The sequence below is a fragment of the Acinonyx jubatus genome, chromosome D4 (genome assembly GCF_027475565.1).
Source record: "Acinonyx jubatus isolate Ajub_Pintada_27869175 chromosome D4, VMU_Ajub_asm_v1.0, whole genome shotgun sequence".
NCBI classification, from domain to species: domain Eukaryota; kingdom Metazoa; phylum Chordata; class Mammalia; order Carnivora; family Felidae; genus Acinonyx; species Acinonyx jubatus.
In genome coordinates, this window is record NC_069391.1 from 84992675 (window position 1) to 85010733 (window position 18059).

Consider the following 18059-nt stretch of genomic DNA (forward strand, 5'->3'; position numbering starts at 1 on the left):
AACTCAAGTTAGTTAACATACAGGGTAGTCTTGACTTTGGGGGTAGAACCCAGCGATTCTTATCACGTACATATGACACTCAGTGTTCATCCCAACAAGGGCCCTCCTTAATGCCCGTCACCCATTTAACCCAACCCCCACCCGCCTCCCCTCCAGCACCCCTCAGTTCGTTCTCTGTATTTAAGAGTCACTTATGGTTTGTCTCCCTCCCTGTTTTTATCTTATTTTTCCTGGGGAATCATTCTTAAATATACTTTCTGCTATTGAACTTACATTACTTTTTGAAACTACAAGTTACCTTATTACTTCAACTTTTAAAGATACTTTTTAAAGTATCTTTTCTGAATGAAGATTTGAAAGAAACATTGTAGGATAAATTTTAAGGGAATATGAACTTATTCTCATGAAAATCAGTTGATGTAAATTTCAATGAACTATGTAAAGTCAATGGCTTTGCAAACCTGAGACAGTTTGCTCTTATGAACGTTTTATGTTTGCATGTGTGTATTTATATGTGTTAGTACATAGATACATAGAAAGATACATCTTAAAAAAATTTTTCCCCATAACTAGGAGTTTGAGCTCAATCCATGAAAGTCAGAATGAACTTAACTAATTACTATGCCTTAGAATGAATCAAGCCCAAATACTACTTTTTGATATATTTAAGTAATGGAAATAGACCAGAACTGTGGATTAAAATTTCTAAGAAATGGGAGTCATTAATGGTTTATTTTTAAGCCAAAGTATTTTTTGTAAGTTTATCTATTTATTCTGGGGGGGGGGGGGGAGGGCAGACAGAGAATCCAAAGGCTGATGCAGGGCTCAAAATCCCTAACCATGAGATCATGACCTGAGCTGAAATGAAGAGTTGGATGCTTAACCGACTGAGCCACCCAGGTACCAGGTACCAGGGTGCCACCAGCACCCCAAGGTATTGATTTTTTTTAAGTTTTATCGAGATATGACTCACATATCATATAATTCACTTGTGTACAGTATAGCATTCAATGGCTTCCCGTAGTACATTCACAGAACTGTGTACCCGTCACAATTTTAAGACGTTTTCATTTACCCCAAGAGAAACCCCACACTCCTTGTGTCCTATGTCACCCTTCAATTCCCGGTCCCCCAAATCCAGGCAGTCACGGATCTTTCTGTCTCTTACAGATTTGTCTATTCTGCACATTTCATATAAATGGAATCATCCACTCCGTGGTCCTTTGTGTCTGGGTTCTTTCCCTTAGCATAATTATTTCCAAGGCTCATTCACACTGTAGCAGCCATCAGAACTTCATTTCTTATTATTGCTAATGATATTCCATTGGGTGGATATGCCCCACTTTGTTTATACTCTCAGGAGTGAACAGGCAGTGGGTTGTTGCCACTTTTATGCAACAAACGTGAATAAAGCTGCCACGAATGTCCACAGACAAGTTTTATGTGGACACAATTTCCTTTCTCTCCGTAGGTACCTATGGGTGAAGTTACTAAGTCATCTGGTAAAACTCCATGTTTAACCTTTTGAGAAATTGCCAGACCGTTTTCCAAAGGGGCTCATCGTACGTTCTAATCAGTAGTGCATGAGGGCTCCGATTTTTCACCATGACCACAGAAGCGTGCCCTTCATCTTGCCCTCCATCTGACTTCTCGCACTATTTGTTTTCATCGGTAATCTCTTTCCTAGGGTAGCATAGTCCACCCTTAACTCCCTTCATTTTTTTTCTGATTACCCGTCTCATGATAGCCATTTTAGCGTGTGGGAAATAGTATCTCCTGTGGTTTTGACTTGCATTTCCGTGGTGGCTAATTACGTTAAGTATCGTTTCAGGTCCTTATTGGCCACTGGTATATCTTCTTTGGAGAAATGGCTATGGAGGTCGCCACCCATTTTCTACCTGGGCCATCTTTTTATTATTGGGTTGTAATAGCTCTTTACATATTCCAGATACAATTCTTTTATCAGATATAAAATTTGTAAAAATCTTCTCAATTCTTTTTTCAAATGTATGTATGTATGTACGTAGGTAGGTAGGTATTTCTATGTAATAATGATTTCAGGAGTAGAAAATTTCATCAATTCTTATCAGTTGTTCTTTCACTTTTTTTTGCTGGTCTCTTGAAGCACAGAAGTTTTTGATTATGTTCAGTTTCTGCATTTCTTTCTTTTTTTGCTTGTACTTTGAGTGAGCAATGTACTATTTTTACATGGTAACAACTAGTTTCATCACCTTAGTATCTGAAATAAACTATTTGTGGGATTTCATAATATTCCTAAATTAGCTGTCTTTTTAAGTGTACCTTAAAGTACAAGTGAATAGTTTGATCACAATGTTCAAGTACGTTTTTTTTTGGACGAACAAAACAGTCAAACATCTTGCACCTAATTCCTTTCAAATGAACAAATATTTACCAGGCACTCTGAAATAGAATTTCTAAGTCTTCCTAGTTCTTTCAAGGGGGGGACTATTTTTTTTTAATGTTCATTTTTGAGAGAGAGAGAGAGAGAGCACAAGAGGGGGAGGTGCAGAGAGACAGGGGGACAGAGGATCCAAAGCAGGCTCTGAGCTGACAGCAGAGAGCCCGACACAAGCCTCAAACTCATGAACTGTGAGATCATGACCTGAGCCAAAGTTGGACGCTGAAATGAACCACCCAGGTGCCCCTCAAGGTGGGGCACTATTAAAAACATATACCTCTTGTATGTTACAGTGCAAAGGACTTCATGTATTTCTACGTATGTCAACAATAATCTAAGGTAGGTATTATAAGGTGTGGAAGGGAAAGCCCAGAGCAGTTAAATAACTTGCCCACCGTCCCACAACTAGTAGCTAAAAGAGTTTAATCTCTTGCCTACCTGATTTCAAGGACTGTGAGCGTCCCTGTTCCATTAATTATCTAGCAAACCCTGCTGACATCTGTTCCCATCTAGTACTATAAATCTTAGCAGACTTTAACCACAAAACAGAGGAGCAGTAAAGTCTTGGCCAAGTCAAACTCTCATCTTGCAGGACAGTGTGGACATAGATGCCGTCTTGTGCGGATGCGACTATGGAAACAAATACGACGATCCTCATGAAGAAGAATGAGGCGTCTTTCCTCAAAAGACCCATTTTGAAAGGAAACGGAGTACCTGGACATTGGCAAAGTCAACGCGGTTGAGGTCATTGAGCATCTGGTTGATCTGAGAAGTGTTCTGAAGCACTGCGCGAGCTGCCTGGGCCAGGTGATTGAGCGACGTGTATCTTCGCAGAGTCTGGGCAAAGGCACTTACAGCGGCGACCTGTAAAGAAATCCCATCAAAATCGGGTAGTTGTTTCTCTCCGGAAAAAGAAAGCACTGTAATCTTCAAATCTTTATTGCCCTGCCAAATTTTAAATGCTTCCTTCTGATACTTGGTTCAAGTTCATTTCGTGCGAGAGCTTACTTGTAAATTATAGCATTTAAATCTCTAAACTCAAGTATTATTTTCCTTTTGAGTAGGTAGAGGTCAACACTAAAACAAACTCCCATGTTCTTCGACATCTGGGTGCAGCACTAATTAAACCAGTCTTGCAGGAAATGACTTTGTCTAGGGAAGCAGGAAAAACGTTGCCTTTCGTTTCTTTTTTACTCTCTGTAGGACCCTCAATGATAAACTCTGTAAATACAATTTTTTTCTTTTTTTTTAGAAAACCAAACTATATAGCCTCACTTTTTTAAATGGATAAAAAAAAAATAGACTCTTCAGAGCAATGTCATTCAGACTCACTCTTAACGCCTTTACTTTGTAGAAACCTGGGAATTTTTCAGGTGAAACAAGAGTGTTCATAGCTTCTATCAGCAAATACATAGCCGATAAACTGATCAGACATAAGCAAAAATCTCAATCTATGTGCAAAGGCTATCCAGGATTCCTCCATTTGCCCCTCATCTACCTTCTATCCTTCTTCATTTCGCTCTATGCCCAGGAAGACTACTCTGAATAGACTACATTAACCACTTTCTTTAAACTCTGGCTTCCAGTTGGGTTCGGCCAATGATAGACACTGGGAGGGGACACAAGGATAGGAAAAAAGAGAGTTGAGTTCAAAGTATGCATTCCCCTACAACCTCTGCTCTCTCCATTTTGGCAAAGCCAGCTTTCCTGGTCTAAGACCACAGTCCTGGGGCGGGGGATGGGGTGGGCGGGGAAGGAGATGATCTCCTAAGGCCATAGCTTTTACCTCTTTCCCCTTCAGACCTAGGGATGCTCAGGACTTCTCACTATTGTTAGTCCTGGGGTGCTTCACCATTCCTCCGGGTTTTCTTAACTCTGTTTACACCTTTGGAAATAGACCCTTCTTAAATTTTTTTTCAATTAATCTCCCTTTGGATATACCATTTGCTTCCTGCTGAGACCTTGAATAAAACAGGTACATTGAAAGATATCAAAAATAATGTCAAAAAAAAAAGTCTCAGTAAATATCTAAATCTCACGATCTCCTGGAAACTGATCACATGCAGATGAAACCTAATGAGCATTTTACCATATTGATAGGAATGTATGGTAAGCCATTAAATCACGATGGGCACGTAAGCAGCAACTGATTAAATAGTCCATACTGGTGTTCCCAGGTCAAAGGATGCTGTGTTCTGATAGACATTTCAGGACTACGTGGAACATGGGAGAAGTCACATTCTTTCAAAAAATAAGTCTTAACACTTTTTTTCCATTTCCGTGATTTATATTAACTGAGTACATCCTATGTGCCAGAAACCACGGTAAGTGCCTCACATATATTACCTTGTTTAATTCTTAGAACTATTATATTAGACACATGTTGTGACCTAAAGGGATTCTGTAGCTTGCTCAAGGTTACACAGAAACTAAGTTACAGTGATGGAGTATGTTTGATAACAATGGCCAGTCATAACCTCATTATGCTCTTTCCTCTGTCACGGTAGATTATCTTCACTGAGGGAGTGCTCAGCTAAAAAAAAAAGGCTACACGTCACTGACAGCAGAAAAGCAGAAGACACCCTCCACCAAGGCAGGTGATCCAAATCGACTCTGGGGACCGATGAAATGGCCAATATGGCAGACTGCTACCACATTCGCTTTGGTAATACTGGGAAGGGAGGTGTTTTTAACTGTTTGAAGTATTGTTGTGAATATGACTGACTTCGCAAATGGGAAAGCGTTCCGGTAACCATCATAATCAAACGGCACCTCTTGTCTTTGTCCACCTCAATGTGGCACTCTAGAACTTTCAGCAATGATGGAAGTGCTCTATGTAAATACTGCCAAATATGGTCGCCACTGGTCACGTGGGGCTATGGCCCACTGGAAACATAGCTAGTGTGACTGAAGAACTCAAATTTTAGTTTAATTTAAAGGTAAAATTCAAATTTAAGAAGTCAATGTAGCTATCCTTAATGCATGCATTAACAGCATAGCTCTAGAGCAGTAATCTAAGGTGGGAATACTGATGAAATGTTCCTTCAGTGTGTTTTATTTTTTTGCTTAGCTGTGTTTTGTTTTGTTTTGTTTTTCCTGCACACTTTAGAAAGTGTTATTGCAAATCTTAACTCAAAGCAGAAAGAACTGGGAGCTACTCGTGCTACCAACGAGACTTGCCAGCTACAAGAACTTCAATCTCTCAACTATGCCCCCAAATTGAAAGACAAGGTGTGTGGCTGAAGTCTGACAGTGGATACAGTCATTGAGAAAAAGCCACGAATGTAATTTTTGGTACAAAGTTTAGACAAAATCAGTCCCATCTTGCCAGAGGATATGTTCACAGATTAACCTAAAGTAAGTAAGGTTAGGAGGAGACAAAGTGGAGATCAGGATTCATTTCTCTAGCTAAACAATCCACGTTCCTTATAAACACTGATCAATTATGAGACAGTTGCTCACTTTAAGAAATGACTACCTATTCACAAAAGCATTCTCCAGTGTTGAAAAAAATAAAACATGCTGAAAATCAAAAGAGTATCAATTTACATGAACGTTTCGCAATATAACGAGTATAGTTGGGGACTTCAAAAAGCTAAAACTCACTCAAATGGAAACTACTTAACATTCTAGGTGATCCTCTTTAATTTTTGAACTTAAGCAATCTGGAATATATACTTTGGAAAAAGAGCTTATAAATACACCACACTTGAAATGATTCTCTAGTTTCTTTGAAAGGAGCATTATCAAACAACATCTCCTGTGAAAGTTCTTTATTACATGGTGATAAAGCAAAAATAAAAAATCGGTTTGAAAAGTTCGATATATTACGATACCAACATAATACAGAATAATTTTCTACATTGTACATAATACAGAACAATTTTCTAAATACAGAGGAAAAAGCAAAAACGTAAAAACTTACCTTGGTTTGTATCATTCTCTGTGGGATATTGTTCATGGCATTGGAAAGCCAACCTTCAAGGCTTTTTGCAAAATTTCGAATGGCTTGGGTCAAGGCACCTAAATGTTAAAGAATAAAAGCAGAACGAAAAAGACACCAAAGAACATTAATCTTTATTACAGGAGAAGAGAAAAAATGTGTATATGACATTTCAAATAACACAGAACTTATATTGCCCTCATTGACAAGACTTTTTTAACATTATTTCTAACTTTGAAAGCATCCAAGAATTGTATTTTGGGTTTTTTTTTTCTTTTAAAGCTATTTTTTTCCCAGATATTTATGACACTTTGTTGGGAAATGAAAACATTCAAACGTTTCTGCTTATAGTGACATATACCAGTTGTGAATATACTTAATGGAATTTTCTATCTTAAACGAGACACTCTTTCGTTAACAGCTTTATGCTCAAAGGCTAAGTATTTTCTTTATAAATTCTTCATCTTGATTTGTTAAGCTCTTAGTCAATTTTCCTTTCTTCAGTTAAAAAGAAAATATTGCACAGCTTTCTCCCTTCCTCTACGTATCTATTCATGCTAGAACATATCATATTAGTTATCTGTTACTCTTGTTGAAAAGTAAGGAAAAAATTAATTAAAATTGCCTGACTTGAAAATTTTGGATAACTATTCTCCATTTCACTTGGCAGGTAGAGATAAAAAGATCAATGTGATAAAATTGCTGTCACAGAGACCGGTATTCTTAAGATATTCCTAAAATAGTCCGTTCCATGTTCTTGATGAATCTGTTAAGACCTGAAAGAGGGCTGGGTCCCATGAGAGTAGTTTTTATAGTGGTCATAAAATGACTGGAAGCATCATCAGTTATCAGTAATGACTACAATTATTTTACAAGAAGGGACTGTCGTATAATAAAAAAAAAAAAAAGACTTCTTCTCTTGTTCAACAAAGTAATTCAGTCAATAGCATTTTACTTCATCTGTACCCAACGCTCCTCAGTGTAGGGGACAGTTTCAGACATTTAACAGATAAGTGTCTGAAACACCCACAACATGAAATTAACCTCTGTGGGTTCTCAATAACGTGGTAGGCATTCGAATTTGTAGTCTAGTCTAAGACACACAGAAGCTATGTTTTTCTCCAAGGCTACCAAGGATATTAATGTTAATGCTGGGATTAAACTCCTTGCTTTTTCTTCCTGTGCTCAAATGAGTCTGACATGCTTCTCTCTATCATTTTTGGTAAAGCAGGGTTAGAAATAATTTAGCTTGCTCAAGTTGCTTGCGAAAGATACAAATTTCACTATCCCAATCATAAAAACAACTGTTTTTTTTTTTTTTAAATCATTTCTTTCACTGGTCAAATGATAGAACAGAGGTTCAAATGACTCAATTTTGATCAGGAAAAACACTCAAGAAGTATCGACTCTTAAACATGACAATCATCTACTGGAAACACGGACTTGGAAATTTCTAGAGAATGAATCTTGTGAAATTTCCAGAGCTTCCCACTTGAGCCAAAAAAAGAAAAAGAAAGAAAAATATTTTTCTGCTGTCTTATGTATTAGAACCATGGAGGGCAGGCATGAATGGAAATGAAAAAAGAGTGAAAAAAAATTAACGACCCTTTTTGAAACTCAGTAAAATTTTGCTCAAAATTCAACTTGGCTATCTGCATTTGCATGTTTTCTACTGTTAACATAGAACACATTACTTGATCAGCATAAAAAAAACCAAGAAGCAAGAAAAGTTACTTTAAAAAAAATATTTAGCGTGGGTCTTGTTTCATCTGGACAAATTTCATGCTAGGGAAGATTATTAGAGAAAAAGATGTTTTGTATATCAAGTGACTGTAAGTTTTTGCTTTCTTGTACTACATGACATCGGGGGCCACCTTTACATACGCTCAAAATTGTACCTAAATGTTACTGGTTGAGTTCTTATGCAATTCTTACACTTCACTGTTTTTTCATTTTCAGATAAATGTATTTTAGAATATAGTAGCTTCAAGCTGACTTCAAATTAGTGTGATATGCAGACATTTTTTGGCTAAAAAAAGGAATCCCATCTGGACAGTAAACGGTAGAGTGAAGTACTTGTAGCCAGGAAAGTATAATTTTTAAAAATAAAATTAAGTTTGCTCTCTCTCTAGGGATTCATGTCAGATCAAATTGTGCATTCTGACTCTGACAACTTTTTCTCATGAATGGATGGTTTACAATTGAAAACGATTCCAAAGCTAACTTGTCTCAACCTGCTTGCGATTGATATTAAAAGGCACATGATCGGAAGATAGCTATTTAAGCTGTAATTTAAGTCGTATTTTCTTAAGTCTTGTTGCAGAATCAGAATTAAATCTCCAAATGTACTTTGGACGGTAGCACATTAATGTCCCTGGTAACTTCACAGAAGCTATCAAACTAACGTCAGGTGAAAATTCCTGAAGTTGAGTTGTCTGCTAAATGTAGAGACAAACTTCTGGGCAGAAGAAACGGGTTTTCGAATCAAAATTTGCACAAAACAAAGGTCAAGTGTCCTGTGCGCTTAAAATGATGAGGCGTAGAGTCAATTAAAATTGATACATGACTTAGTTTAGGAAACTGTTGACTTCACAAGTCTTCTGGTGCTAACAGAAGCAAAAGGCTTCAGAACTGTTTAAGATTATCACTCAGAGCACAGGGAGCAAGACAAAAACAAGGAAAATCAAGATTCTGGAACATAACTCAGTAGAGAATTTACACACTGCAATTTTCCATGACAGCGTCATTTTTAATCAATTGTCAGTCAGGAAGCTTGCTGCAGATAGAGTGGAAAATACTAGCAATTGACAAAAATGTGAGACAATGACGGTTGGATTTCTTTTTCCTAAACTTATTTCTATACAAACTTATGTGTGTTCGTTGATATTATATGTAAATGAGTATCTAAGCATATATTTTAAGATGGCGGGAAACAGGTGGAAAGCACGATCTTCCACTGTTTGCCATATTTAGAAAAAAAAGGAAATATAAACATACACATGCTGATATCTTCACCTTGCCTTCTACAAAATCCCTCCTTCAAGACTTTGTTAGGACTTAACATCAATCAACTGTGAACAGTGTACTTGAAGCACATGGTTGCCAATTTCACAAGCTAAAAGACTGCTTTTACTTTATTCATGTCATTGCAGAGTGGAAATTCTGTCCCACTTCTTGAAAAGTTAAGGTCACTAGTATGTGCTCGTCAAGGTGTTCGCATAAAATCATTTCAACTGCCTACCTCTCCCACAAGTATCCACGGTAGCATTTATATTGACACGTGCAGAAAATGACTTTGTTTGTTCCAAATATGCACCATCCCTTAAAAAAGGAAACCTAATTTATCTATGTAATTCCTACTTGCTTCATGGTGGGAATGCTCATGTATTTATATATATATATATATATAGAGAGAGAGAGAGAGAGAGAGAGAGAGAGAGAGAGAGATTTTTCTCTCCAAATGCCAGTTAACCATTACTGTTAATGGACACTGCATTTGTGGTTCTCAACGTGATGGAGGGTGACAAAGTAAATGCTTTTATACAGGAATTCAACTTTAGTGGAAACCAAGATGAATTCATTTCAAATCAAAAGCAACCACGAAGGAAGGAGGCTGGCCCCACAATTACAGATTTCATAAACTTTTGGCTTTCTGAAGGGAACTGTGTCCTTGGGGAGAATAATTTTTACAAGGTTGCCTGGCTTGGGAGTGTTCTGATAATAATTAGTCACTGATGGCTGTCACATCTTTAGGTTATCTTTTCTATTGAAAAGAAAATGAAAGATTAGAAAACAGATCGTGTTTTTTTTTTCCCCGTTTAACTACAGTTTTGCTCTAAGCTGCTTTCATTCAATATTCTTTTGTGTTGCATGGTTTTCTGTTTTTGTGTTTTTTTCTTTTATTTGGCAAATCGAAATGAGGTTAGAATCACCCTAGATCGCGACGTCGCTTCCCCAAACTTCTTGGGTGGAATGTATGAGAATAAAAGCATCCGTACTTGTCTGCATTTAACTTACTAGGAATAGGTCTAAGCACGTCGGGGATGAGAATCTCCACCAAAGCCTGGTACATCCCATGGTCACAGTTACACATCCATTTCAGGATAGACTCATGTTTGCACAGAGTTATCAGCTTTGCTTTCGGAAGTCGACTTTCTATTTCACTCAGATTGCTGGTGTGAATAAATGTAGCAAATGAACAGATGGCAAATGAGGATAAAAAAGAAAATGGACTTTAAAAATAGTTTTAGTTTATCAAATATTACTGAGGTTAGCACTATACCACCATTGCACTGGTTCCGTACGGCTGGATACATATAACACGCCCCCAGAGCTGCCTGTGCACGTTAATGCTTTCTGACGGCATGAGAGGCAGGTATGATACTAATTCCATGAGGATGAAACAGCTTTACCGCAGTCCCCCAAATCAATAAAAATGGGAGCTACCACACACACACCGAAACCTCCAGAGAGCACTTTGTGGTTCATTTCTATCCATTCATTTACTGTTATCACGTAAGGTTCACAACTGGTATACATATCTCTCGTTTATTAGCTGTGACATCTACTCGGCCATGAAAATGAATTGGAAAAGCATATTGATTCTGACCTTGATTCGGTGATGGTAGTGCCGTCGGTTGGAGTAGAGGGAGAATAGCGCCAGAACGTTTGCCACAGTTTTTCTATCAGGCTAAACTGAAGATTCACGACCACGTCCAATATTGCCTAAAAAAAGAAAACGGTTATATCCGCGTTACCTTACGATGCTTCTCAAGGGGGCGTGCGGAGAGCGCGTTACGTGTCGGGATGGCAGTGGTGAAGACACCTGTGGGTTCGTAAGCTATGCGGTGAACGTGGAGTAAATTTTGCCAACGGAAGGCAAACAGAAGAGCTCAGGCAGGGAGAACATAACGTCTGGAAAGACTGACGGGATGGCGTGTATTCCTCCAATAGTGGCCTCGTATCGTTTCCCAGCCTTGCTTGACCTCTCTTTGTTCTCCTTAACTCCCCTTCCTCTCCATTTTCTTCTCTTGCTTTTCTTTTGTTCCTTCACACACGGCTTCCTTCGGCTTCCATGGCCGCTGCCACTCTTCCTATTCTCAGACCCAACGGGCACACAACAAAGATGCCATTCACACCAGTCCCCAGAGGGTTGGGTGTGTTCCCGGCCGTCAAAGATGGCGGAAGCAAAGGGTGTGGAGCTGCTTGGGCCTGGTGGACAGAGTCAAGGCTAAATGGGCCTGTCTAGGGCGGCTGACTAGGATTCCGGAGTGTTCCCAGGCAACCAGAGTCTGGACCAGGAACTACAATGACAATGGCCTTCAGAGGACAGCACCTGTCTGGGCAGAATAAGGGTACCTCTGTGGTCAAGCCACACCTCTGTCTCAATCCTCCCTCGGCTTACTCCCTTCAGAGAGGAGCTTTAAGACCATCCCCTTTTCTGACCTTGGGGGCAGGAGCCGCGTCCTCCTTCTCCTTCATTTTATCTCCCAGAACCATTTCCCAGCTGCATCAAAGATGCTTTTTTTTTTTTTTTTTGATGATGCTAAAATTTGCCCCCTTCATTAAATTTTGATGATCAGGTTTAATTTCACCCTGCCATGGCAATTAGTTTATAAATTCGTCTTCAGATAAAAGCAGTCACAAAACCAAAGAATCACTTGTTTGTGCAAAGAACATGTGATTCTGTGATTATTTTGAGCATAAAAGACAGAAGTCATCAGCATAATGTGTTTGATGCTGGCAGTACTGAGAACCAGGACAGGTAAAACAGGCCCATCGAGATCTACAGAGTTCACAGAAGCAGAGGGACAACAGGGGGCAATCAGGAGAGTCCATCTGGGTATCTGAGGCAAACAGAGGAAACTGTAACCACAATTCTATAGTCTCCGCCACCTGTGTCGCGATCTGGCCCTACATAGGATACGGAGAATAACTGTCCTTCTATATAAACACACTGAGACCCATTCAAATGTGAAGCAAAATACGTTTGAGGGCATGTTCTGGTAAGCAGTAGGGAATGTTACACGTCATTGCATAATGAAGACGGAGGGAAGGGAATGAATGAATGAACATACTCCTCACCCCATGATACTAAGAACAATTAAGATGCAAGTATCAGCCTTGACAGTGAAAGACAGATAGATGTCCCTCTTCCCAGGCAAAAATGTTCTCAAGAGACAAATTATTAAACTGCTCTCCCAACTGTACCGTGGGCACAGTCTAAGAGATATCTACTAACAAAACAACTACTAACATCATATATAATACCTAGGTATCTCTATCTATGAGAACACTAAATTTTAGGGGTGCCTGGGTGGCTCAGTCGGTTAAGCATCCGACTTCGGCTCAGGTCATGATCTCATAGTTCGGGAGTTCGAGCCACATGTCGGACTCTGTGCGGACAGCTCGGAGCCTGGAGCCTGCTTCGGATTCTGTGCCTCCCTCTCTCTCTCTGCCCCTTCCCTGCTCACATTCTGTCCGTCTGTCTCTCAAAGATAAGTGAACATTAAAAAAAAATTTTTTTTTTAAATAAAAGAACACTAAGCTTGGAAAAAAAGTTACTGCTACAGCAGCTCGTGTAGAAAATTATACCTGCTCCTTACATGACAAGTGATACTTGTGAAATATCTTTGATTAACAAATCATGAGAATTCCAAATAAAATAGGGATATTAATCTTTGTTAAAAACATAAATTGTACAGTTGGGGTGCCTGGGTGGCTTGGTCAGTTAAGTGTCTGTCTTCGGCCCAGGTCATGATCTCATGGTTTGTGCGTTCAAGCCCTGCATCGGGCTCTGTGCTGACAGCCCAGGGCCTGGAGCCTGCTTCAGATTCTGTGTGTCCCTCTCTCTCTGCCCCTCCCCTCCTCATGCTTTGTCTCTCTCTGTCTCTCAAAAATAAATAAACATTGAAAAAAATTTTTTAAAAAACATAAACTGTACAGAATATGAAAAAATAAGGCAAGTAAAGAATTCAGTGCATCTGAAATGCAATCTCTCCAAATTAAATAATTTCAAATAATTCTTTTGAAAAGGACATTCCCATCAGCCTCACTTGGGACATTTTTACAAGTGAATAAAACATTTTATCATTTGTCCACCCACTTTCAAATACGTTCAGACTGAAATATACAGGGAGATGTATTTTTAAATAATCCTTATTGTACTGGTTCCGGGCAGGTGACTATTTACAGGAGAGGAGACGAGACTGAGACACCTGTACTTCAAAAGTCTGGAAGTCTGACATGAAAAAATAATCACGATTCTTCTTTTCCATACCTGCCTCCATGTCTCCCGAGAAATGGCGTGAACGTTTGTAACTCTGTGAAAACATGCGGATCATTCTATGGACCGCCATTCCTCACATATACTGATTACCATACCCATCCATCTCTCTTCAGAGACTATTCCCGGATGCTGGTATGTCAGTGAAATTTTTGTGATCCTGAAGATACTTTCGTCTCTCACCTTATTGGTGGAGCTTTCACTTGGAATAAGCTTCCCGTACACTCCTTAGTAATACAAAGGATCGTGCTCCAACTTGTAGTTTGAACAAAGAGAAACTTCAAAAGAATCTAAATTATATTTGTGAGGGTTGGGTTGCTTTAAGAAGGATTCACCTGAACACAGAGAAGTGAGAAGTTGCTTAGAGAATCTTTACCTAAAAATCTTGAGTGAATATACGTGATATTTATGTACAAAGAAAGAATTTTTTTCTAGACACGTAAGGCTCCTCCAGGAATTCTTCCAGGTTGGGAGAATTCTTTCGAGTGTAGTCAGCTGGATACTAAGCGCCTTTATCATGCCAACAAATGTTGGGAACAAAGAGAGGACTTGCCCTTGGTTGTTAATGATCTAGCACCCTTGACAAGCACTCGGATTCACTCAAGCAGTTGGTATTTCTGGAGTGGGAAAGAAATCTGTGAACGCTGTGAGCTGAGACTTCCCACTGCATACTGCCTTGTCCGCAGTCAGGAGGGCTGTCCGTGAAAGGCAAGGGAACATCTTCTACTCCTGAGCAGATCACAAATAGCCCTGGAATAAAGCTACTTAAGTTCTAAACAGACTCCTCTTTCAAAAAGAGAGGCACTTAAGACGATTCTTACGGTGATCCCTTACGCCCTTTCCACCAGGTGAGCTACAGGTACATTAACCCGCTGTCCTGGAGACAACGAGCCAGTTGCAATGGGGCACACTGCCAAAAGGAGGAGAAGCAGGGATGGAAAATACCAAGAGAAACGTTAAGTAACCACAAAAACAAAACAAAACTAGAGCCTCATTAATCCTTGGAAAGAACACCTAAAGCGCTTCACTAAGCATTTCTAGAAAATACTCTTTTTTTTTTTTTTTTAAGTTTATGTATTTATTTAAGTCACGTCTACACCCAACACGGGGCTCGAACTCACGCCCCTGAGATCGAGAGTCACATGTTCCTGGAAGAGTCACACGTTCCACATCCTGGAACTTATTCCTCATTAGTACACTTAGAAGTGTCTGTTCTTTTTAATGGCGGCACAGAATTCTGCTCAAGAGACTGTATGTACCGTGTTTTATTCAGTTCCCTCGTAGATGTGGACGCTCCAACCAATCTTTTGCGCTAAAAGCCGTAATGCAATGAGTTCCTTGTACACTTATGTCTTCACCCAGGTGGCATACTTTGTCGGGTGAGTACATAGAGGTGGTGGAATTGCCACGTCTAAGGATTCAGACTAGGAAAGGCTAAGGAGACGGAGAGTGAAACGTATTCTCGTTTTCTTGCGTCCATCATTTCTTCAGGCGGAGACCGGAAGAAAGATGAATTTCTCAGTGTTCAAAGATACATGAACTAACTTTACCTGTCCTCTAGGAATAAGCTTGATTATTTTAGTTTAGCAAGTTGTCTGGCAAAAATGTTAGTGTGCGTTCATACTGCGTTTGAAAAAACTTACCTCACAGTGCTCTCGATAAAGACTCTGCAGTGACTTGATATCCTCAAAGGTAGTACCATCTGGCAGAGAAGAGATTTCAACTTCTCCAAACTCTGGAAGTGCTCGAGATGCATCTGTTGCCATGACAACACAACAGGAAAAAAAAAAAAAAACCTCTCATGGATTGTGCCAATTACAGATTAATGAGGGAAAATTTAAGAAGACTAAAAAAAGGAAAAAAAAACACCCATAAAGGCCAGAGGTCCAACGATGGAAGAACTTCTCATAGTAGTACGTTTCAAACAAAATGTAGCAACAGCATCAGTGGAGGGGAATTGAGGAGGCACTGAAAAATTGTGGAGGAACTAAATTTTCACTACGATTATACTAGAAATAACATACCATAATGTCTCTCAACATAGGGCCTCTACTAAGAGAAAAATATCTCGAGCTGGTCAGTACTGGTTTTAGTTATTATTGTGTCATGTTACTTAGGAATATAAAAAACTAAACGTAGCTTTAAACTCAGTAGGCTCAACTTCTTATAACATCATAAACTAAAAGAGCTACGAAATGAACACACATAAAACTACAAAAATAACATTAAACTTAACAACATTAATTTGATACGATGGACGAGACTGCTGTCCTATCACGAAATTCCCGCTCGCAACATGAATACGGTATTGACTGCTGTGGCCTAGAACTTTTGAGTTTGACAGGCCTATACCAACATGTCCTTGGTGGGGCTGATTCTCCCATTATTATCCTGTATTCAAAGCTGTGGAACCTTCCTCCACAAAGCACTGGGACGTCATTTAGCCTTCCCTTGGGATGAATTACATAATTTATGTAATTTACCTGGCAAGTCTCTCCCTGTTCTTTTCTCATTAGCTCTGGACAATTCGTGCAATGCACTTCGGTGCCTGCTTTATCCTAAATTCAAATCCAGAGGCGCTAAACGAAAACTGCACAACAGTTTTTATTCTACTCTTCTAGATAATCCAGAAGACGCTCCTACTATAATTTTTTTTTTTTACAGATTCTAATTGAAATAAAAACAAAGTAAAAAAAAAATCAAAATTCTCGTTGAGAGCTCAGGCTCTCCAGAACACACGTGACGACTCCAGTTTGAGAAACGCTGCCGTAACGCTTTCAACATCAGTATCTACTCTGCCCTGAGAGGCCTTGTGAATTGTTTGTCGGAAAGTCCACATCGACAAGTATACACACGCCACAGACTCACACACACGCAAACTCTTTGCTGGCTTCTGTCTGTCTTGATCTGCTGCACGGACACTATGTGTTTTCATCTCGACAAGAGTTGTCAGTTAAAGTGCCATTTTTTGCACGTCTAGCTATCACAGGAATGTGCGGAATGTTCCAATTCCTAACTCTTTAAGTAATAAGAAACACGGACACCAGCTACAAAGTTACAAGAATAGGACAGACTGTGATTAGTTTGAATGAACAGCTTACTTTTCCAAAGTTTCTAGCAATTTTTTTTTTTTCTCTAATCTGGGCCTATGCGTTTGCAACGTTATCGGCAGGCAATGAGAATTCTTGTTGGTACTTGAAGTAAACTACTGAAAGTGGACACAACGCAATTTTCATCACAAAAACCCCATGAATACAAATTCTGCAAGACGAGGTCACGGCTATGAGCCTTTCATTCATAGGCACTTAGAAGTCCTACGCAGCTTGAGATTTTTTTAAAAGCTCTCGGGAACATGAGAAAGTAGAAATGATCTACAGCTATCATAGGATATACACGGAGACACACAAATCTTTCTGGGTAATTAACATCTGTAACAGACACAGCACTTGGAGAAAACACTAGTATTGTTCTCTTCTTTTCAACATGCTAATAGCAACTAATACGCATTACACCTTAACATACCTAAAAACTGTTGATGATGTTGACTTTGGGCAATTACAGTTTGCTCAACAGATGTGCCTGTCTGTTGACCACTTCCTGTGAAACCATCTGCAACCCCATCCACTTTCTGCATAGGCTTGTACCTAAAATATTAGATGGGAAAAAACAAATAGACCAAATTATTCCTTGTTGGTTATGTACTACACAAAACTCCCACGGCATTCAATTTTATTCTATCTTCTGTAATGTCTCATGATAGTTGGATGAATTCTCAAAAAGTTAGGGTGAAGAAATTGTTTTCAATTGTGAAAAGAAAAAGGAGAAGGGAGGGGGCTTAGGAGAGGGACCAGTTTTTGAAAATTCAGAAATTGAAGAACAAAAAGAGTTACGAGGTATTTCTCTGGACAGCAGTAGCAAAGGTGCCCACGGTTAAGTGCAGTCTGAACGTGACTCTTAATGGCCAATGGATCAAGGTGAAAACATTTTAAATACGTCGGGACTTTAATCTGAAACAAGATCGAGGAGCTGGGGCCTGAGAAATGTTAACGAATGGCTTTCAATTAAAAGTATCTATCAAACATGATTCAGCCTACAAACTCTACCATACTCGTTTTCATATTTCCTAAAGCCTCCCATGCATCTCAAGACATCCATCCCCAACAACCCCTATCCACGTCTGCAAATGCAAAGACTGTAAGCATCAGCTTGTAGCAAAATAAATGCAAGGTTCCATCTACAAAGTAGGTTAGCAAATTAAAATAAATAAATAAAAAGCATCAAAGTCTGCTACAGTTACGCATTTATGTTCAGGTCCTACTTTTATACAAACTCATGAACTCTCTTGCTAAGACACAGCAAACAGGCTCCTGCACAGGAGAGAAGGAAAAACTCCTCAGGAGAGAAACAGCACA

General features: G+C 39.2%; 1 protein-coding gene across 11 annotated transcripts in view; it reads right to left on the minus strand.

The window, feature by feature from the left end:
- The window catches only part of RFX3 (regulatory factor X3), a 287861-nt gene that overhangs the window by 42048 nt on the left and 227754 nt on the right, over positions 1 to 18059 (minus strand). For all 11 annotated transcript variants that reach the window (XM_027041121.2, XM_027041122.2, XM_027041125.2 and 8 more), the window contains 6 exons: positions 17170 to 17291; positions 15291 to 15403; positions 10972 to 11087; positions 10380 to 10534; positions 6345 to 6442; positions 3134 to 3283 (listed from right to left, as the gene is read on the minus strand). In XM_027041121.2, the coding sequence (XP_026896922.1) occupies positions 3134 to 3283; positions 6345 to 6442; positions 10380 to 10534; positions 10972 to 11087; positions 15291 to 15403; positions 17170 to 17291 (754 nt within the window). The remainder of the gene's footprint in view (positions 1 to 3133; positions 3284 to 6344; positions 6443 to 10379; positions 10535 to 10971; positions 11088 to 15290; positions 15404 to 17169; positions 17292 to 18059) is intronic.